Source organism: Euprymna scolopes, chromosome 2 (genome assembly GCF_053919585.1).
Source record: "Euprymna scolopes isolate OS-2025 chromosome 2, ASM5391958v1, whole genome shotgun sequence".
Taxonomy (NCBI): Eukaryota; Metazoa; Mollusca; class Cephalopoda; order Sepiida; family Sepiolidae; genus Euprymna; species Euprymna scolopes.
Window position 1 is genome coordinate 105,802,003 of NC_136483.1, and position 22,922 is coordinate 105,824,924.

Here is a 22,922-nt window from a genome sequence, read left to right on the forward strand (position 1 = left end):
AAATCTCAGTGGACTTTCTTCAAATGTGTCCTTTTTGTGCAAAGTCTGAGAGACACTGAAATAAGATCACATCTATCAAAATTAAAACAATACTCTGAGTTAACATCACACAATATAGCAGAAGAATATCAATGAATAAAAATCTATGCCATGACTGCAAATATAGTGGATAAAAAATATTTCCCACATGCACTCAGTTAAAAAGAGAGAAAAAAGGTAAAAAAAAAATTATTTGAAAATTAACCTTTATTATGGATGTGGTCAAATAGATTTATATAAAAATTGTCCATGTAAACATAAGGAGTGTCACAAATAAGAACTTCTTACATTGTAGAAAAGAACCCAGAAAAAAGGACTCTGAAATATGGTTAAGTCCACAAAAGCACAAACTACATTTACTGCAATTATAAGAAAATTTGTAAATGTAAAAATAGAAAAAACAAATGTTAAATTTCAAATCAACACTATTCATCTGATATTACGAGAATAGATTAATATGGAAAAAAAAATTGGTGAACCAACCTTAATTATGTAACGAAAAAAAAAAATTACCTGCAGAATAACATTAAAATATTTTTTTATGTGAATACTAAGCTAATAATATATCATTTACAAAAAGCAAAATATAAGCTGAAAGTATTCATTATGGATTATTCTCAAAACCTATTTGGAACATGCCAATAAATATGTTTTTAAAAGCATAAACTTAGTTTTCAAAGTACAAAAAATTTGAAAAGGAAACTAAAATTTATTTTCCACAAACATCAGTGACATTTGAATAAAAAAAAAAGTGATGCACAAAGGACTTTTAGACCAAACAGACGTACTTGTCTGTTTGGTCTAAATATTTTCAGCTCAAGAACTAATTGAAAAAGAACTGAACCATATAGAAAAAAAATTGGATTTCTAAGTAAAACAAGCTTTGGTACATGTGCAAATCCTGCAGTTTATGTTTAAAAAAAAAACAGGTTTGTTGCTGATTACACATTTGAATTAAACATTAGTTAAAATGGAGAAAAAAATATTCTCAAATCTCTATTAGATGTATACCTACAAATACAAATGAAACTATGAATACAAAGATTTGTACAAGTTTACTAGACTGCCTTTTGGTATAAAAAATAATGCCAGGAAAATTTCGACAAATAATGAACGACATGTTGAGCAAATTGGATTTAGCAATAGCATATATTTATCACATTTTTATGAAAAGCTAAAATCAAGAATAACATGCTGAACACAATTTAATAAAAATAAAGAATACAGATTTAAGATAAGTATTGATAAATGGGTATTTTAACAACACTTGGGAATATATAATTGTTGAAAGTCAATTTCTTAAAGCCATTCAATGCATGCTAAACGAATATGTATCGCTAGACATGGTGTTTCTTGCTGAGATTTGAAACCCAATTGCTTGTAGAATATTCAGCAATCTTTTTCTGATACCATTTTATTCACCATGAAAGCATGAGAAATTATAATGTTCTGTGTTTGTTTGCATCACCAATAAATAACCAAAAAAAAAAACTATTATTATGAAGAGTAATGCTTTTCACTATATTCAAACCATTACTTCTCTTACAAAAAAAATAACCTTTATAAAACCAAATCATGTTCTGCAAAGCCAAAAATAAAAACAATTTTCCTTTACAAAACAACCAAACCAAACGCCATGAATAAATATTTGAAGATATAAAGAACTTAAAAAATGACTGAATTCAGCATTAAATAACCTGAAAAGGTTTGATATGCCATAAACAAAACAAGCAGAACAAATCAAATAAAAAAGAAAAATACAAAGATTGAGCATTCACTTTTGACCTTTTGCAAATTGCTACTCAACAGGTAAAGCATTGCAGACATTTTGATCCAGTAAGTCTTAATATCTATCATTGCAAGTTGATATAGCATAAAATAGACAAAAGCATCAATCTCTTCAAAATTGTAATCGTGATATTGTAACCATTTTTTGTTGCTTCTATATAATAACAACGCAAATATATTGAATTTCAAGTACAAAAAACGGAATTTACATAATTGTCATGTCGCAAATAGTGTAACATATCCAAAAATTACAGAAACCGATAAGTTAAGAAAATAATTATTAATGAAAAACAGTTTTCGGTAAAGTTTAGATGAGGAATAAAATTTATCCGACATTTTGCATTAAGTTCATTATATGACGTAAGCAACAGAATTTGATTATCTCCCCTGTCTACTCTTTTTTTTTTTAGTAAGTATAGCATAGTGCTTTCACTTCATTTTACAAATTTCTTTTTTCATTAATAATTATTTTTCTACCTTATTGTTTTTCATAATTTTTGGGTATGTTACTATTTGAGACCTGATAATTACGTAGGTACCATTTGTTTCATTTTAAATTTAATATTTTTTCGTTATTATAATATAGAAGTGCCCATTTTTTTTCTAACTTTTTTCATTTGCAACATTGATATTTTATACATGTTAAAATTATTTTCTTTTTCTTCAGTTGGGAACGGAATATTTCCAATCTAGGCACTCGCAGAGAGCATACAACAAATACAAGCTTGTAAGTTGAAGATTTGTATTTTTTCTTATGGTTGCTTCTACACAATTTCAACCAAACTAAACTGACTCTTTGTGAGGCCCAGAAACAAACAATCCTTTTTTAAATTGGAAGTTGCAAAATAAATTTCTGACAGACAACAATTAAAGATAACATCAAATGTAAAATGATCAAACCACCAATAAACTTAAGTGTGTAACACAAGTTTTTCAGTTTACAGTTTACTTTTTTTATGGAAATTGCTCCAGACAAGGCATGAAATCACTTTATGTAAGGAGCTAAGAAAATACTATTCAAGGTTAAAATCTAGCCAACAATAAGTGTCATATGAATAGATTTCTATCCAGAAAACAGAAATTTCCCCCTTTGTCTGAAACATTGCTCATGGAATGTAAGAACTAAGGGATAAAATAAGAGAAGCAAGAATTATAAATCTGTCAAAAGTAAACCCCAGGTCCATTTTCTGCTCTTTCAAATAAATATCTTTTAGCAAAATAAAAAATGCACAAAACGAAAACATATCTATATATTTTTGAAGGAAAAAAAATCTTCAGAAGATGACTGTTATTTTTAACCTTAACTCTAAATGAAACCTAAACTGCTGCAAAGAAGATGGGCTCGCTCTACCATGCTAGAAAGTTACTTATGCCTGAAAGTATCCTGTACCTCTACAAGGCCACCATTTGCCCATGTATGGAGTATTGTTGTCACATTTGGGCTGGTGCATCTGCTACTAGTCTCTCGCTCCTGGAAAGGATTCAAAAGAAAGCCCCCAACCTGATAGGTCCTAAACTGTCTCCTAAGCTTCAACCTCTGTCCCATCGACGAAATGTTGCATCCCTCTGCCTGTTCTACAAGTATTTTAATGGTGGATGCCCTGATGAACTACAAGCCCTTGTACTTCTTTGACATAAATATTCCCAAAAAACCTGACAAGCAGCAAAATCTCACCCCTACACAGTAGAAATCCCTAAATGTAAGAAAGCCTTCTACTCTAATAGTTTCTTCCCTAGAACTGCTAGACTTTGAAATTCCCTTCCGGGTTCCTGCTTCCCCAACTGTACTGACATGCAGAAGTTCAAGTGTAATGTGAACAGACATCTTTCTGCTTAACTCCCTACATAGTATCTGCTACTTGTGTCCCTGATAGTAGCCCCCTACATCAAAGTGGCACTGTGCCTTGTTTGGAGTGAAGATGTAATAAAACAAAAACAAGGTACTAATTGACCGTTTGTTGACAACCAAAACCTTTTCAAGCAACAATAACAACAACAAAAATGGATGAGTTTTTTAAATAATCAAAAATAATTCCTTGCCCAGTAGGTTAGAAAAATTGTTTCATTGCTTACCTTTGTCATAAAAAATCTATAATATAAATCTCAGCTCTCTGTGTGTGTATGCGTGTGTTTCTTTCTATGTATGCTGAAAACTTTTGTCATCCACATCGAACAGGCATGTTACAAAGAGCGGTCTCTCAAACACATAATATCGAAAAATGTGAAAAAATTTGTCAATTATTTTATCTAGAAATGTAGTTATGCTTGAAAGGTGATCAGATAAAAGTCTTGGTTTCAACGCTGTTTGTTAATCACGCATGCGTAAATGGTTGATTCGTTATTTTAAAAAGCTAAATTGGCACGTGATAACATCTGTGTTGATGTGGTCCAATTGATAACGTGTTCGTTTATAAACTCAAGTTATGCAAGTTCGTGCCCAGCATGCAGCATTTTTATTTTATTGTTTTGTTTACAAAATTTAGCTTTTGGTTTTACTTCTGGTTGATGGCACCTAAGTCCTGTTTTTTTTTAATTGACTGTATAAATTAAAATGTCATATTTAACCATATTTTATGACCGGGCAATGTTTTTTCATAAAGAAAAAGACATTCAAGTGAGTATTTTTTTTAAATTTTGCCTGACAACAGTTTGATTCGACTTTTTATTGACTGTTTATGTAAATCTCATTCGGCAAAAGTCAGTTTAGTTTGGTCCAAATTCTGTAGAAACACCTTTTTTATGCAACCGGCATGACTAATATAAACTAAGCTGAATAACTGATTTGAATAAAAATTCCAGGAAGATGTTAGTTTCTGTTGCCATTCGGTTATATTTTGAAAATGTTTCTACTTTTAAACATTTTAAAACTAAAAAAAGTATCCAAATGTAGCATGATGGTAATATTTTATATTCATTGTGTTTTAACTTTATATTTTCTGATTAATTTCTGTTGTTTTGTGTCCTCCATTTTCAGGCAACCCAAATAATAGATGAGTATTTGCCAAAGAATTATGAAGAGCAACGTCAAGGGGAACAACTCCTTCTGACTCTCAACCTGAATATGGCTTTATGTTGTATCCGTCTTAATCACTCAGGACGTGCTGTCACTTATTGTCAAAAAGCCTTGGAGTTAGATAAGAATAATGCAAAAGCTTTCTATCGACTCGGACAGGTATTGTCTTTATGCCTTTTTATTTTTACATTTTTTTTTCCCTTTTTTTTAAGTGTTACACCTTTCCAAGCATCTTTCCTTGCATCTCTCTGCAGATCTTTCAGAGAAAGTAGCTATATACATTGCTGTGGCATGCAGTGAGTAGTTATCTATCTAGAGAATCAAGCATTTAAGCAGATGGTTCAGACTTTTAACATCTTAATGACAAAAATTAATGACAACTTCGGCATCGTTTATTTTTTTTGGTCCCCTGACAAAAGGAGGGTAGACCTGTAAATTCACCCTTGTCCGTTCATCTGTTCGCACTTTCTCAATAATGTCTTGGAATTTTTTAAAATTTTGCACAAACGTTAAACATGCTATGAGCAAAAAAGTAACAGAATGGGTTTTCCTGGAAAACTTCGGTTGCCCCCTCCCCGTCCCTCTAAGGGTGCCTTTTGGGTTAAAATGGCTAAAATTGACACTTTTGTGCTTATTAAAAAAATTGATACCTTAGATTTTCATAAAACTTTCTGAAAAGTTGTAACTAACTGATTTCTATATATTTTTGTTTGTATACTTTGAGATAACTCTTGGCTGTGTCCCAAGGGCTCTTTTAGAGCTAATAAGACACTCCATTTTTGGGACTATTTCACCATATTTGTCCAAAATTTTCTGTGTATGTCTATTTAGCATTTTTACATGGTGCTGAACTCAAATTTAAATATGTTAAAGCCTTGGGACTTTTGGGGCTAAAGGGAGGGAGCAAATGATGGACTTAGCCATTTCTTTTTTTTTGCATTGTGTAGAACTCAAATTTACATATGTTAAGACCTAAAACTGCACCATTTGTTCATTTTCATCAGGATTTTTCGTCCCCTGGGGACTTTTGGGGGCAATGGTCACAGACCAGCGTTGTTGTAAAGTACTATGCAACAAGAATGTAAAGTTTTGGGCAGTAGTGAAATGTATAACAAGATGGACTGACCACTTGAGTGTACCAAGTTCAAATCCTATCGGTCCAATAGCACCTCCTTCACTATATCAGTAATATTCATTGGAAACCAACGTCAAGTAAAGAATCAAGATGGTCAAGTCATGATGATTCATACAAATTTATTTTACTTTGGGAGAAATATATCATAAACTGTGACATTAAATCAACATTAAGATGTATCCAAATTTTTCCTCACCAGGCCGGGTAGAATTGTGCTTTATGAGCACTTGACACATCCACTTTGTTCCAAGTAACACAGGAAAAGATACCGTTTGGATCTCACACTTCTCATTTATGACCTTAAATCTCTATCCTACCTCCCCTCATTTCTCAATCTATTATATAAAAAAAAAAGTCAGATTTTGCGTGTGTGTTTGTGCCTGGCAGGATGTCATCAGCAACTACAGACGATACACTTACAAACCAACCTTAGATGATTGAGTTCATTGTGAACCCACCCAGGTTATAAAAAAAACAAACTTTTAATATTCATATGCTGAGCGTCAACAGAGACCAGATTCGTGCAGAAATTTTGAATGTAAGAAAAACATTTTTTTTTTTTTTTATTGTTTTTACATATAGAAACAGTATGGCAATAATGACTTTGACTTGTAATCTCAACATTAACACTTGCAGAAAGGCTTTAAGTTTTTCATAGATACTGGTGACTGTTCAAATCTTCTTGACTGGGGCTAGCGTTCTGCACAATTTTCTGCTGTGGATCTGCACTGAATGTTATGAAGACCAAAATGATGATCAGTGGTTGTAGTGTTGGAAAACTACTTGAAAGAGGAAAATTCCCTTGCTCAGTTCCTGGAAATGTAATCCAATTTTTTTTTTTGCTTACAGGTATACAAGAAGTGCAGTGGAATTACTGTTAGGTTAAGGGAGGATAATCCTAGGAATAAAGAGATAACTTAACTCAAACTTGTAAGATTTGTTAATTCTTTATTAATTGCTTAAAAATTATTTTATTTATAAAAATAAAATTACTTGATCAATTTGTGTGTATGAAATGTATGAGAACTCAGATGTGGGCAAAATATATTTGGATGGAGAAATTATTGAGGTGGTCAAGAAGTTTTGTTACATTAGTGATACCATTGGAGCACAAGGTGGAGGAGGTGCTAGTGTGATTGTAAGAATTAGAAAATGGAGTAGGGAACGTTTGCCATTGCTAACCAGCAATATGTTACTACTGTTGACTATTAGGCATGTGTATGCAGTGTGATGCATGGAAGTGAAACCTGGTCAGTTAGGGTTGAGGACATGCGTTGCATGGAGAGAAATGATATGAGAATGATACAATGGATATTGTGAATTTTAAAGCCAAGCTTAGTTCTGATGACCTTAGAGGAAGATTAATTCTGGACAGTGTAGGACAGTATTGGAAGATGTGTGCAGAAGAGCAAACTTAGATGGTATGGCCATATTGAATGAACAGATGAAAGTTCTTGAATCAGATGTTGAGGAAGCAGGTTAAGTTCATAGGGAAGGCCAAGGAAAATATGTAAGGAAGTAATAAAAATGGATTTGAGAGAAAGATGTATAAATAAAGACCTGGCCAGAGATAAGGTAGCTTTCAAGTCAATTTTTTAAAGCCATCCAATACATGCCAGTGTATAAAAATGATGTTAAACCAAATATGATTGATGATGATCACTTCTGAAGGCTGGCTTTGGTTTATGCATAGTATAATTTTAAAGCCTTTTGACACTTGACAAAAATTTGGTACAGTTATGCTCAATGTTTTTAGTAGTAGAGGTGTAATACCAATTTTCTGGCAACAGATGGCTTATTAGCTTATAATAACATGACAGACATGGGAGGTGTATACTTACGAAGTTGGGAGTCTATTGATAAATTATTGAGGTGAAATTGAATGGTTTGGCAAAACAGTTAAGCTGACAAGGTTCCTAAACTAAGGTTGCCATGAAAACAGTTTGTACCTGTATTTTATGATAAAACATTAGTTGTACTTTTTTTTTTTTTAAGGAAGTACTTGCTGGTGTATTTTGAATATATGTCCCTGCTATATTACGTTCCAGCCAGTGTTTCTGGTGATATGTATTTTTACCTCATTTTTTTTATGTAAAGAATTTTATTTTATTTAATGAAAACTGATTTTTTTATTCTTTTTTGCCAAAGAAAAGATGAGTGTTTTTAAGTAGTAAATAATTTTTTTTAAACCAGTAAATGAATCTACTTTATTAAAAAAAAATTTATGAGAAGTTTTTCAACTTTATTAATTTTTTGGGGAGTGGGGAGGTATTTTAAAAAAATTGTAACCCTAGTCTGGTTTTGCATTTATACGTTTAAATGGCATCTACCGTTTTCATTTTTTTCATCATTCAATTATGTTTATTTAATTTATATAAAAAAATTATTTTCACCATTATTTTTTTTTAAATAAACATATTTCAATGAAAAATTTACTTTTCTTCAGATTTTCTTGTGTTGACCTACATTATTGTATATTTAAAATAAATAATTCACAGTGTCCATTTATTCATGGTATACTGGCGAGTGCTGGACACTTTCTTAGAAGAGAATGGTTTGTTGCAAGCAGCATAATCTTTTGCCATTTTATGTTTGAAATAACTTGGAAATGTTATTGATCTTTTTTTTTTTTTCCTTCTTCAAGGCATATCATCAACTTGGCAGATACGATGAAGCTGTTAAGAATCTCAACCTTGCAAAGAAACAATTACCGTCAGACCGAAATATTTCACAACTCCTACAGAAATTACATCAGTTTGTATTTTATTTCATTTTTTATGTATTGAAATGAAATCTCAGGTTATTCCTACAGAAATGAAAGCCATATTTTTAACAACATGACAATGTCTTTAACAAATTATCAAGTTTTTTAACAATATGTTTTTGGCTGGTGTTCAGAATTCCCCCTAAATTTAAAAAAATAAAGAAAAATTTGTATGATGTATATACTTGTGATAGAAAGAAAACGTTTATTCTAAAAAGCATGTAAATTGATCAATTAGTTTAATTTTATATCAGAAAATAAAATTGAGGAGCAACTGTCTCATGGCACCATTTTGAAAACAATCTCAATGATAGATATAACTTAACATAACTCAAGCTTGTAAGATTTTTATAATTTCCTATTAAATGCTTAAAAAATATTTTATTTATAAAAATAAAATTACTTGATCAATTTATATGATTTTTGGAATGCAATATTTTCTTTCTGTCAAAGGTGCATACATCATATAAATTTTTCTTTATTTTTGTTTTTAATATAAGGAGAATTCTAGACAAGCACCATCTTTTTTTTTACTAAATAAAAAGGAAAAAAATGGTATTTGTTGAATAAACAAGACCATCAAAGTGAAAAGAAAACCTTAATAAGATTGACCTGACACTTTTACAAAATGTATAAAATTATATATCAAATTTGACTCCAGAAAATTAGAATGGTATGAGCTATTGTTTTAATCTTTTTTATCAATTATGGCAAAGAAATAGTTCTCAAAATTTGACTTTTTGATGTATACTCATAAACTTATCCAAATATAATCTACTATTATATTAAAAAAAAACTTTGTGTGTATGAGTGAGTTCCCTATAGACACCAAAACAGCTGGACCGATTATTATGAAATTTCATGCAAATGTACTTTATATGTGTGGCAGTGTTCTTTAGATGGATTTTGTACTGGAATCTCTTCAATAATCATTGATAATCAAAAAAATCCGAAGAAAGAAGGAACAAACGATTTTAACCAAAGTTAACACCATATATAGCCTAACATTACAAGTGCATTTGAGAAGTTTTATTCCCACACAAGCAGAAAGGACCGACATATAAAATCAACAGTTGGTTCTTTGATATGATAGGATCATGTTCAAAATAACTGTTTCTATATTTAAAGCCTGATTAAATCATGATACTTGAATTTTTCATTTTAAATTTAAATTCAGACCATTATCATCACACAAACAAAAAAGTCAAACATATAAAATTAACAGTAGGTTCTTTGATTTGACAGCAACACATTCGAAATGACTTTCTGTTTAGAGCACAATTGAATCATAATACTTGACTTTTGTATTTTAAACTTTAATTCAAGTCATTATATATAAAAATAATTTTATAAAATCATTGGTAGGTTCTCTGCAGTGCAATGTAGACTACTATGTATTGTAGACTGTCACTGCAAGGAGGCATGTGAAGCTTTCCTTCCAGTGCATCATGATGGGTCCCGAACTAGAACAGGCAACCAATAGATTTAATTGAAAAATAGGCGATTCCACTGATTTGAAATAATTTTGATAATCAAAATATGGGAATATGAAACATTAGTTGATCATCATTCAATCCCAGGCAACTTTGAGTCTCCCTGCTACTTTATGATAAATCACAGAATCTCAACTGAGGTAAATTTGGTAGATTGAAATTCTTTCAGAATGAAATTTTCTTGAAGCAAAGAGAATGAAGTATTAGCAGCTAAAAAGATATCTCATGAATGGAAAAAAAAAACGAAAAAAAAAACAAAAACAAACGTTAGATTTCTCAGAACAGCTTTGTGATAAACTCAAATATATTAATTTTTTAATGCTTTTTACTAATGCGTCCAGGTCAAAAGCCACTCGAGGATAAGGATTAACGAGATTAATGGATTGTCGGTTGATTAAGGAAGAATATGAGAGAATTGAAAATGATAAATAGAATTCGGTTAGAATTATTAAATTGAAGACAATTTATGACCAGCATTTGTTGATATTGGATTTGAAGTTTACCACATTATCGTTTGAAAGGATACAGTCCTGTGGTAATGTGTTCTAGAGATGGAAGTTCTTGGAAAGAAAACTATTTTGATATTATTTATTTATTAGTCGTTTGATGAAACTTGTCAAAAATCCATCTAAAGGATAGCATTTTTGTTTTGCAGAGAAAGTTGGGGGTTTGTTTCAGCAGCGTACACAGCATTCATAATTTTATTACGTCCAGCATTCCAAGAACTCTTTATGTCAAAGTTTATAGAATAGTATTGGCATAAAGAATAAAGGTATTAATCCAGATATTAACCATAAAACTAATTGTTAGCATGGTAGGTTTTAAATAATAATGCAAGACGTATCACCTCTTGCATTTGGATCAGTTCCATGTTAAATTTAGTGTGGCATAGGTACCATTTTTATATTGCAATGAAACCAATGCCGCTCCAACTAACCGAGTACGATTCTTATAGGAATAAAATATTTATTGAAACACAGCTGTGTAAGAATGATAATAAAAAAATTATGTCGAGGAGAAAAGTGGCGCAGTAGATAGAGACGTTGACTCTCTACGGTTTCAGGTGAGAAATATATGAAGATAGCTGGTTTAATCCTACCCAAAGCTGCCCAGAGGCTTGCTTGGCCAAAAATGTGGTGAGACGACAACAACTATGGAAGGCAGTAATTGCCGAGGATGCAGTTAGAAGATTTGGAGTTACTATCCTGTCGCAGTTACCACCTGACGAAGGCCAGAGGAAAAGTTGGCCGAAATGTTGTGAAACAACATCTAAAAAAGAGATGAGGATAATAGTCATCGCAATAAATAAATAATACTCATCGCAATGAATTCCAATTAAAATAAGAGAAAAGACAAGTTGAAGAATTTGACTGATAGGGAACTTTAAAATTTCATGTTTTTATTTAGAGGAGGTCGAATTGAAAATAATTTTTCTTTGTCTTTTCTATTCCTGTTTTGAGTTGACTTTGTTCACTCTCTCAGTTTGTCTGTTTTGAAAACTTTCACCTGAGACAAGTTTGTGATTTAACCAATCAAAGACTGTGTCATATTTTCTACTATCCTATTGGTCAGTCAATGAAAACCTTTGTTTCATTATAAAAGTTGGTTCTCCAGTCAAGCAAAAATATGAGAGCTTACTCTTATTTCAAGAATAGCACATCTTACTATTTTTCGATAGTGTCTTCCATAATCTTTTAAATTATAAATATAATTAGGTCATTAGTTGGATTTTTTTCCTTTTTTTTTTCCAAACCTTGCGCAATGGAGATACTACATATGAGATGCCTTCAATAAGTTTCCAGAATTTTTTTGTACAGACATTTAAAATTATCATAGACTCTTGAAAATTCAGTATGCTATTGCTATACATCTTATGAGATGACCAATTTTTATGATTTCAGGTTCAAATGAACAGCTACAGTGGGAATTGGAATACACCCTGATTATCACCGCTAGTGAATTTCAAAAATACAATCTCGATGTGAGAACAGTATAGAAGAACGATATGCAATAAAATTCTGTTTTAAACCTGGAAAAAAATGCCACAAATGTATGGAATGCTTCAGACTACTTTTGGGCCATCTTGCATGAACCGGGCATCAGTTTTTGAGTGGTATAAGAGATTCAAGGAAGGCAGGAGGAAGCCTGAGGGATGATGAGAGGTGTGGGAGGTGTAAGGAAGTTAGAACACCAGAGTTGATTGGACAAATAAAGAAATTCATTGATAAGGACTGTTTTGTGTCTATAGAGATAATAAGTACATAGTTTGATGCCAGTGTGCGAATTGTACACACAGTTATTCATGAGGAACTGAAGATGCAGAAGATTTGCACGAACTTTGCCCCAAGAGTGCTCAGAGAAGGTCAGAAAGAAAAACGCTGTCATGACCAAGCTGGGCATCAAGACAGTTCCTCACCCTCCCTATAGTTCAGACCTTGCTCCCTGTGACTTGAGTATTCCCTAAACTTAAGAAAAAACTTTAGAGGCTGTCGTTATGAGACAATTGAGGAGATGAAAGAGGCTGTGACGAGGGACATTGACATGCTTACACAAGAGGACTTTCATGGGGCCTTCCAGAAGTTGGAACAGTACAACAAGTGTATTGCAGCCAGAGGAGATTACTTCAGAAGGGAACTAGAGTTTCATATATGTACTATGAATAAAAATGCCTATACGAAAAAAGTCTGGAAACTTATTTAAGGCACCTCATAATAGTAAGGATGCACACTAATCAACTGTACTATGCAAGTGATTGAACAAACTAATTGGTTATTGCACTTTCTGGCAATTACGATGGTCCCTTCAGCATGCCAGATTTAATTTTGTCAGAAGTTGCTGATAGTTTTTTTTTTATGTTAATTTGTGTTTGTTTTCAGCCCATGTTTTGTCATTTATAAAAAACAGTAATGACTTTCTATTTTCAAAACATTTATTCAATAAAATTTGTTAGATAATTATAATCTAAACATTTTTATTAAATATTTCTTTTATTTGCAGGGATGTTTTGAAATATAAAAAAGAAGAAAGTGAAATCTACCGTAAAATGTTCAGTCAAAAAGCAGTCAATCACAAGCCAAGTTTATGTAAGAAATTACTTTCATTTTAGAGGGTTAGGTCCTCTCCTTTCAAAATGTGTAAATATATAACCTCATATTCTGTGCTTGATATCCAATTACAATATTACGGTACTCGGTAATAGACACATCAATATATATTCTCAACATTTTAGACAGCATATTAATATAAACTAGCAGGACATGTGGAAATTCCACAGCATGAAGGCACAATCATATTCTAGTTTTTTATTAAAACTGTACTGCTCTCTTATTAAAATAATAACTTTGATATATTTCCTAGGCTGATTATTTCATTACAAACATACCGGTCAATTAACTCACATTTTATCATTTTTTATAATTATTGAATATGTTACTATGTTCAACAATAATTTTGAATAATTTCAACCCACATTATCGCCTCTCCCTTTACTAAAATAGTAAATTTGATATATTGTATCAGCTGATTATTTTATAAAAAACACAACTATTAATTAACTCACATTTCATCATTTTTAATAATTCTGGATATAGTACTAATTTTGACAATAATTTTTCATCATTTAAACTCACCATATTGCACACCTTACTAAAATAATAACTTTGATATATTTTCTAGGCTGATTATTTCATTACAAACACATACATCAATCAACTCTCATTTCATCATTTTTCGTAATTCTTGGATATGTTACTAATTTTGACAATATTTTTTTATAATTTAAACCAACGTTGTCGCTCAACCTTACTAAAATAATAACTTTGATACATTTGCTGGGCTGATTATTTCATTACAAACACACTAATCAATTAACCTCCATTTCATCATTTTTCATAATTCTTGGGTATGTTACTAATTTCAACAATCATTTTTCATAATTTATACCCACATTATCGCCCTCTCTTAATAAAATAATAACTTTGAAATATTATCTGGGCTTATTATTTTATTACAAACACACTAATGCATGAAATCACATTTAATCATTTTTCATAATTCTTAGATATGTTACTTATTTCGACAATCATTTTTCATAATTTTAACCCACATTTTCGCCCTTCCCTCTTTACTAAATAATAACTTTGATATATTTTCTAGGCTGATTATTTCCTTACAAACACACCAATCAATTAACTAATATTTTATCACTTTTTCGTAATTCTTGGATATGTTACTAATTTCGACAATAATTTTTCATAATTTAAGCCCTCTTTATCTTCTTAATTTTTAGCTGCTATGCAAATATATCAAAGAGTTTTTTTGTTAATTCATTTGAAACGATTTTTACCTGTATAATTGTGATTTTCACTTATGTCTATATTTTGTTGCCATAGTCCCCTTCTAAAGTAATCTCCTCCAGCTGCAATGCACTTGTTGTACCGTTCCAACTTGTTAATTTATATACCTCATCTATTGTCTTCTTCTTGGTTAAACATGTCTTTTCCACATCAGATGTGTATTACACGTTGGTCATTCTATCATTTATGTTAGTTTTGATATGCTATTTGCTTGAAGTTAATTTTGACTGAGTTATTCCAAATCTTTCTTGGCCTGCCTTTTCCTTTATTACCCTCACTTGAGATGTTTGTACATCTGTTTATTCAAACATAGTGTCATTCAGCCTGTCCATACCATCATAACACAGAACTGACTCCAGTCTGAACAAAGCCTGCCACACACCATCTGTACATGCAGTATCAAACTTAATTCACATCCTGCACCAACATGGATACCAAGATAGCAGAATGAGTGTACAATATCCAATTTCTGCTGACTGTACACAGAGAATTCTGTACTGAATTCTCTGTGGATGGTTTGCAAAAGAAAAATGATGACATTCAAAAGTCCTCCCTTACTTTTACTGCCAAAGTAGCAAAAAAAAAAGCAAGCTGATAAAAATTCTTCTTAAAATTGTAAGTTTGTAATTAATGTAATGATTTTGAATACATTTGGGTTCTTATAAGCCATAAATACTGATTGATAGAACAGCTTGGGAGAGATGTCGAAAGATATGCCAAAAGCCTCATGTCTCAGGATATTACCAGCTCCGACCAAGAACACTCATTTAGTAAGGCAATTTAGTAGATTATTATTTGAATACTGTAGTCAAAACTATTCAGCTACTTCAAATATATCCTTTTTATGGGACGTATCATTATGTCATTTTTTTCGTTTTTGTTTAGTGACAACAAATCTTGAAGATGCAACCAGAGCGGCCAAAGAAGAATCCATAACAGTGTCAAATGATTTCAAGGAAAAAGTTATCAAATATTTAAAGTGAGTTGAACTGAGTTTTGCATTTTGCTTGCTTGAGTTGTGAAATGGCTAAAAAAAAAAAGGAAAGTGTCCTGACCAAAACTCTATTTTTTTTTTTTTTTTTTTTTTTTACAAAGGCATCACCACATTATCAAGGCCCAGAGGCCACTCAAGGATAAGGGTTAAAGAGTGTACAGTAGAAATTGGTCAATATAGTAATCATTAGTAATGAAAATTTGGCAAATGTAATAACCTATATGGAACGGCCCATCAAGAACTTATTTACTTTAGACTTGAACACAACCATATTGTAGTCAGCCGGAAAGCAGGAAAACGGAAGACAATTCCACAGGCGTGCAGTTCTAAGAAAGAAGCTTTGTTCATGGAATCTACGTTTAGGTTTAGGCACAGATAAAGAGTGGGGGAAATTATTGATAGTGTTTACAGCTAGACGAGTGTTTCTTGTGAAAGTTTGGCAAGGGGGGACCATAGATTGAAGCTCAGTTGAACACTTTCCATGAAAATAACGATACATCAGAGACAAACTCGCAACATCTCTTCTGTGAGATAGAGGTTGCAAGGAGGAGAAAAGGACATCTACGAGGCTACGAAGTCTATTTTGAACTCTATCAAGGCAGGACAAGTCCTTTCTAGCAGCTCCTGCCCAGATGTGACAACAGTATTCCATCCTTGGACGTACCTGGCTCTTATATAGATAGAGAATAGCATCAGCAGTGAGATATCTACTGGATCGATAGAAAGATCCCACCATTTTTCCAGCGGCCTTGGCAACAGATTTGATATACGTGTTCCATTTAAGATCAGGAGTAATGGTCAAGCCCAGAAGCTTGTCAAAACTTGAGGCCTCCTGAAGACGATAGCCATTCATTTCAATTGATGACAAATGTGGATTAGAATGTTGATGATGTAAAGAGAGAAGCTTGGTTTTAGTTGCATTAAAAGTAACCAGCCACTCCTTTCCCCATTGTACTACGTGCTCAAGATCAGAGGAGAGACAATTGGAGAGAACTTGGTCGTTTACTGTCTTAGATGTGGTACCATAAATGGTAGTGTCGTCAGCATAAATGTCTACAAATGATGTAAGGATATGATTTGGAAGATCATTAATGTAGATCAGGAAAAGAGTTGGGCCCAGGATGGATCCCTGAGGGACACCGGCATTAATACTGTGAGCTTCTGATTTTTGCCCCTCAACTACTACTCTTATGAGCCTATCAGAAAGAAATGATTTAATAATTGAGAAGACTTTTCCAGCTATACCATAGCTAGCGATCTTATGAAGTAAACCTTTATGCCATACCCTATCAAAGGCTTTAGATATGTCAAGAGCAATTGCCCTAGAAAGATTGCCACCGTCGAGAAATTTGCTAATCCTATGCGATATAACTGTAAGCACATCTGCTGTAGATCTAGCAGAACGGAAACCATATTGAGTGTCACTAAGAAGGTTATTTTTGTTGAGATGTTTGATTACTTCTGTATTTAACACAGATTCTAGCAACTTACTCATGACGCACAGGAGACTTATTGGCCTGTACTGAGAGGGGGATGAGCGATCACCTGAATTCTTAAATACAGGGCATACTGATGAGATTTTCCAGGGAGATGGGAAACTATTCTCCTTAAGACAACGTTTAAACAGTTTTGTAAGTATGGGCGCTAGTTCAGGTTGAAGTTTTTTGAGTACTATAATTGGAATACCATCAGGGCCAGTTGCTTTACTCGAATCAAGGTTTTTGATTAGCTTCGCAACATCACGTACAGATATACGTATATCACATAGCGTGTTTTCTGATACAGGAGGAAATATTGGGGGTTGGCGGTCTTGGTCGCAAAGGGTAGAATTAGCTGCAAAGTTCTTGACAAAGAGTTTGGCTTTGTCTGATGCTGACGAGATTACCTCAGGTCCATTGATAATAGTTGGGATGGAGCACACGCTTCTGTTCAGGATTCTGTTTGCTATTTGCCAAAACTGGTGGGAACCAAGCCGCTGCTCAGCTACTTTGGACTTAACAGATTGAAAAAATCTAGATTTGCTAGATAAAGAAAGCTAGAGGATGATGGATTGATCAAAAGCAACAAACTAGGAATGATTGACAGATTCTTTCCCTCAAAGTGCATTGTGATCTCTTGTTCTTGTCATATTTTAAAGTAAATAGATGCAGAAAGTCAGTGCTAATCCTAAACCACCAATAAAATGGGGCGAGCAAACAATGCAATAGTCTCTCTTGTAACCAAGAGCATATTACTATATAGATCTCTCTTTCTGATTTCTGTAAATGATGTCGACTGTATTACTCGCACAAATAAATGTCTCTACCCCCCCCCCCAAAAAAAAATAGACCTGTGATTTGATCAAAGACAGATTATTACATGTGTGTTTCAGCTACACTGTATGTAAAGAGATTATGAACATCTCAGGAGTAGTCTAACTTCAATATATTTACCAAAACAGAAATGAACAATGATTTGAACTTTAATTGAAATAATGTTAAATAAAAGAGGAAAAAAACTTTAAAAAAAAAATTTTTTTTTATTACATTTTCACCCCAAACAAGGCACATTGCCACTTTGGTGTAGGGGGCTACTATCAGGGATATAGGCATCAGGGGTACTGTGTAGGAAGTTGGGCAGCAAGATGTCGGTTCACGTTGCTTGCAGTTCGTCAGAGCATTCACTGTTAAAGTACTTGTAGAAAAGGCAGAGAGATGCAACATTTCGTCGATGGGACAGGGGCTGAAGTTTAGATGACAGTTCAGGACCTATCAGATTGAACTGTTCTTAACATTTCCTCAAAGTAGCATCCTACAAAGTCAAAATGCTCTTCAATGTTAATTCAACGTTACACAATAGCAACATTCCATCTTTTTTATTTGCTATGATATGATGGACTGTTTCCTTGAACCAAGACCCTAAGGAATGTTAGGAACTCATTCAAAAAAACAAAGTTATTGGAATTAAAACAAAAAAGGCATGGGAGAAAATGATTCACAAGAAAAAGGAAAGGTAATCACAAGTAGGACGAGTAAAAATCATGCATTTAGGATTTCCAGTCGATGTTAATATATTGAGCAGTCAGTTTAGTTTATGCGTGTTTTTGCAACAATTTGCAGATAGAAGCAGATGGTGGTAGACATGAGGAAGCAAACAAATCTTTAGTAGATGAGTTGATCAGTTCGCAGACAACTATCAACACACAATGCTTTGAGATACTTTTTTATGCTGATGATATCACACACACTCGGAGCACAACACTATTGCTTTTATTTTTGTATACTTGTAAGCCAGTGCTCACACTCTCGGCCATCGTGAAGACGACATGGCCAGAACAAGAAGATGAAAATGAAGGAGAAGAAAACCGTGATACAAGCATTGGGATTGGTGATTGTCAAGGGGTGGCATATGGTCTTACATTACTGTGTATATGTGATCTAAGTTATCAGGTTAACTAATTTGCATGTTTCTTTATAAAATGGCTGTTTATTAATTAACTATTTTTTTTTTAATTCAATGATTGTTTTGATTTTAATATAAAAATAGTTCTATTTAAGAATATTGTTTTATTCTGTGAAGAAATATTTAGCAATTGTGTTCAAATGTTTTTTTTTCTAGACTTTAAGGAAATTAACAATTGAATTTTCAACAAGTGATATTCTATTTTTAAACTGTAAGTTACTCATCCTCCAACACGCAGCATAATCATGTTCATCATATTAAATCACCAAAGTTAAGCAACATCGAGCCTGGTTAGTACCAAATGGGTGACCATTTGGGAATACCAGGCACTGTATGTAGGAGGATGTTGACCCCCGCCCCCACCCACACCTAATGCAAGAACTTAATGTTGTCAACCTGCCTTACTGAGATATGCATGTGATTGATGACCACTTGTGAACTTTTCATGCAACTTCCTCCTTCAGAAGAAACTGGTTCAAACCGCCGGCTGGTAAACACACGGTAAATTGATTTCTTTTTTGTTTATGGTCAAATATTTAAAAGATAAATTTTCATCAAACTTCTCCACACATATATGAGTAAATGCGAAAGATTTTGCCTCATATTTACAACAAAGTTACACATGAAATGCTTATTGTTTAATTTTTTTGTTTCAAATAGAAAAATTTGCAAAGTAATAGCGAGTCACAATTCTAATCATTATAAATGTATGATATTGTTTTGAGAAAATTCATTGAGAATCTGTTAAGAAAACTAAAAACTAAAAATCTGTTTATATTTTTCTTTTTTTTTTTTTAACTTGGCGAGGTGGATAGATTTTTTTACTTGTAAATTTCGCTTTTTCTTTCAGAGATTTTATATCTGAAGCATGTCAGAATGAATGTCCTATGCCAGCATACAATTTGTCCGTGGCTGAAATTGCCTTTCTCTTGGAGAAAGTTGATGAATTTAAACTTCAGGCTATCCAAACTGGATCGGTGAGTAACAGTTCAGTACAGAATAGTTTTTGCATACACAAACCATTGTTAAGTTTTCAGCTGGAACCACTGTTTTTTTTTGTTATTTTTCTTGTAATTATTTTACTTATTAATCATTTTTGGTAATTTTTGAAATTTGGGTGTTTGTGCACTTATTGATCCGTGCTATTTTTTAAATAGTATTTTCAAGTTTAGCTAAGGTTTTATATCTGTTTTTATTAAATTGTAAAGTTAAAGTACAGAATAGGTAAAAAAACACCCTCCCTTCCCCATGTTAAGAATGGCTTTCTAAATAATGTTATTATTTCAGCACGGATCAATAAGTGCACTAGTACCAAAATTTTTACTAATTTTGACATGACATGTAATTACATAAGTGTTTTTACTTAAAATGCATTTGCTTTTTATATCCATTTATGATTTATAAGCATCCACGTTCTTGCAGATTAAATAAATTTATAAATAGATACATTTTGTTCTTTAATATAATGCGTTTCTTCAAATTGTAATTAATTCTTTTTTTTTTTTTTTTTTTCACATTTAGGGCGAAAATATGTACATCAAGATACGAAAACTGTCCTCCAAACCATTACGGAAAGATGAAGTTATTCTAAAATAACTTTTTTTTTTCTTCACAAACCCATCAAAGAAAAGACAATTTTGAACTTTCATTCATTTCCTGTACATAAAATTTTTTTATATTTTTAAAATTTTTTGTTTTAATTTAAATAATTTTTGTTCAAATATCAACTGTACACAAACATGACATAACTAGATAGACACTTTCATTATCATTAATAGCAATGATTGCTCACAGAGGGTCCTGATCAACCTGGGTGGGATAGTACCGATTATTTTCACTCTAATGATTTTGACAATTACTCAATTAACAGTGGAAAACGGAATCCTGGGATTTGCATTGATTTGACACAGATTAAGTCCACTTTCAGATTGACATATAATATGGACCTTCTGTAACTATAACAATCTGAATGCTTGTTTGACCGATGCCACTTAAATCATAATATAGATACCTATTGAGGTATAGAATATTCTTAGGTCTAAGTAATTTGTTAGCATGGTAGAAGGAGCCCACTTTTCAATGTATTTGTGGAATGTGAAAGAAGTTAAAAGAAATACTGTTGGGGGGTAACAGACCAGACTTGTGAGTCTCCAAGACGTAGGATGATATGGTGGTTAAATGAGGAAACTGAGAAGTGTATGAAAAAAAAAAAAATGTGGAAATGATAAAATCAGTGGAGAAAAAAAACAAAATGAATAAGAATATGTATCTGATGGCAAAATGGACAGAAAGTAATCTAAAAAGCCAAGATGGAAGTTGAGAAAGCTTGGGATAACTAAAAGAATTGGAAGTATTTAGAATCCAAAGAATATGAAAAAAAAAATGTTTAAATTTTTTTTTTTAACATTTTCTCTTTTATTAAGCTGAATTCTTTTTTTCCCTTTTATAAAAGTGTCTTTAAGCATTTTAGTCTGTGTTTAGGGTAAGGCAAACCCCTTGAAGCACCCAATGACTAATATGTTCAGTTGTAGACAAATCTGCTTCAAATACAAGACCAACTCCCATGGCATTACGACGCTGAGATGTCACATAGACAGGAGTCCGTAAAGTATTCTGAAAAGAGAAAACATATTTTATTTAATTTTTAATTATCTGTCTCTACTTGATATCTCGTGTAATTCATTCATGTCATCTTAATGTGATTCATTCATGTCATCTTAGTTTAAATTTTTTAATTTCCAAAAAATAATATGTAACAGAGATGAAAAAAAAAAACACTAAAAATGTAAGGAAGGTAACTGATATCTTTACTTTTAAGCCGAATTATGAATTGTCGCCATTGTAATAATGTTTCTTGCTGGAATAATTATTTTCAGAAAGGAAATGAAACAAATTACACTTTTTGTTTTTTGTTTAGAATCCCCCCTATAATCTTTAAAAAACAAAAATCAAGAAAAATCTATGATGTACATACCTGTGATGAAACAAAAATATATTCCAAAAATTATGTAAATTGATCAAGTAATTTTATTTTTAAATAAGAAAATCAAATTTTATGAGTAATAGAAGAGCAGCTGTCTTGTCCGTTATTATGAAAACAATCTAAAAAAAATAATCAAAAGCAAAGAGAGATAACTCATTAATTCAAACTTGCAAGATTTACCTTATAATGGCTACAAATTTACATTAATTGCTTAAAAATGAATTTCTTTATAAAAATAAAACTACTTGATCAATTTATGTAGTTTTTGGAATATGATATTTTCATTTTGTTATGGGTACATACGTATACATTTTCCTTTATTTTTGTGTTTTAATATTCTGTACTTTCACCCACTTTTTAAGTGTAATGAATATATTGTTCAAGATAAAAAGGAAGAAACCGTTAATAAAAAAAAAATAAAAACCAGATTGAAGCAAGCAATGTGATAAAATAATAGTTTTCTTTGCTTTTGATTACTTACAAGTTATCTCATTTTACTAACTCTTTCCCTACTAAAAAATGTAACTCTTTTGTCATTTAAAATATAAAGGCGAATTGAATGTTATCTACTGTATAACATGTTGAGTAATTTATTTGCATTCAAAAAAAGAACTTGTGTTTATAATTGATTCTGCATATGAAGAACAACAACTCTTGAATAAGTACGAATTGAAGAAGATAGGTTTCAATGAAATTTTTGAGAGCTGAGAGAGAACATTGGAACTGATATTTGTTAGTAGTAATTGCAGTGTTGTTGAAGATGAATTCTGTGAATTTCCTTAAGGAATTACAAGAGATTCATAAACTGTGTTAGATGCGCTAACACATTCTTCTTGCATGTTCAAAAATTAATAAGACATATTAGTCTTAGGAATGATATAAAAGTAAGGCAACCTATTTTTGTTATCTAATTTGCG

At 32.0% G+C, this 22,922-nt stretch overlaps 2 protein-coding genes across 2 annotated transcripts in view; one reads left to right on the forward strand and one right to left on the reverse strand.

Annotated features, from left to right (window-relative positions):
- LOC145294001 (inactive peptidyl-prolyl cis-trans isomerase FKBP6-like) overlaps positions 1-20,709 on the forward strand; it is a 43,199-nt gene extending 22,490 nt beyond the window's left edge. Inside the window, exons 8-14 of the mRNA XM_080140929.1 lie at positions 2,495-2,554; positions 4,802-4,999; positions 8,620-8,729; positions 13,230-13,315; positions 15,473-15,566; positions 19,873-19,999; positions 20,544-20,709. Coding sequence (XP_079997055.1) covers positions 2,495-2,554; positions 4,802-4,999; positions 8,620-8,729; positions 13,230-13,315; positions 15,473-15,566; positions 19,873-19,999; positions 20,544-20,618 — 750 coding nt within the window. The 3' untranslated portion in view covers positions 20,619-20,709. The remainder of the gene's footprint in view (positions 1-2,494; positions 2,555-4,801; positions 5,000-8,619; positions 8,730-13,229; positions 13,316-15,472; positions 15,567-19,872; positions 20,000-20,543) is intronic.
- A 698-nt stretch (positions 20,710-21,407) lies between these two features.
- The window catches only part of LOC145293997 (dynein axonemal heavy chain 10-like), a 345,710-nt gene continuing 344,195 nt past the window's right edge, over positions 21,408-22,922 (reverse strand). Inside the window, exon 73 of the mRNA XM_080140914.1 lies at positions 21,408-21,635. Within this exon, the coding sequence (XP_079997040.1) occupies positions 21,489-21,635 (147 nt within the window). The 3' untranslated portion in view covers positions 21,408-21,488. The remainder of the gene's footprint in view (positions 21,636-22,922) is intronic.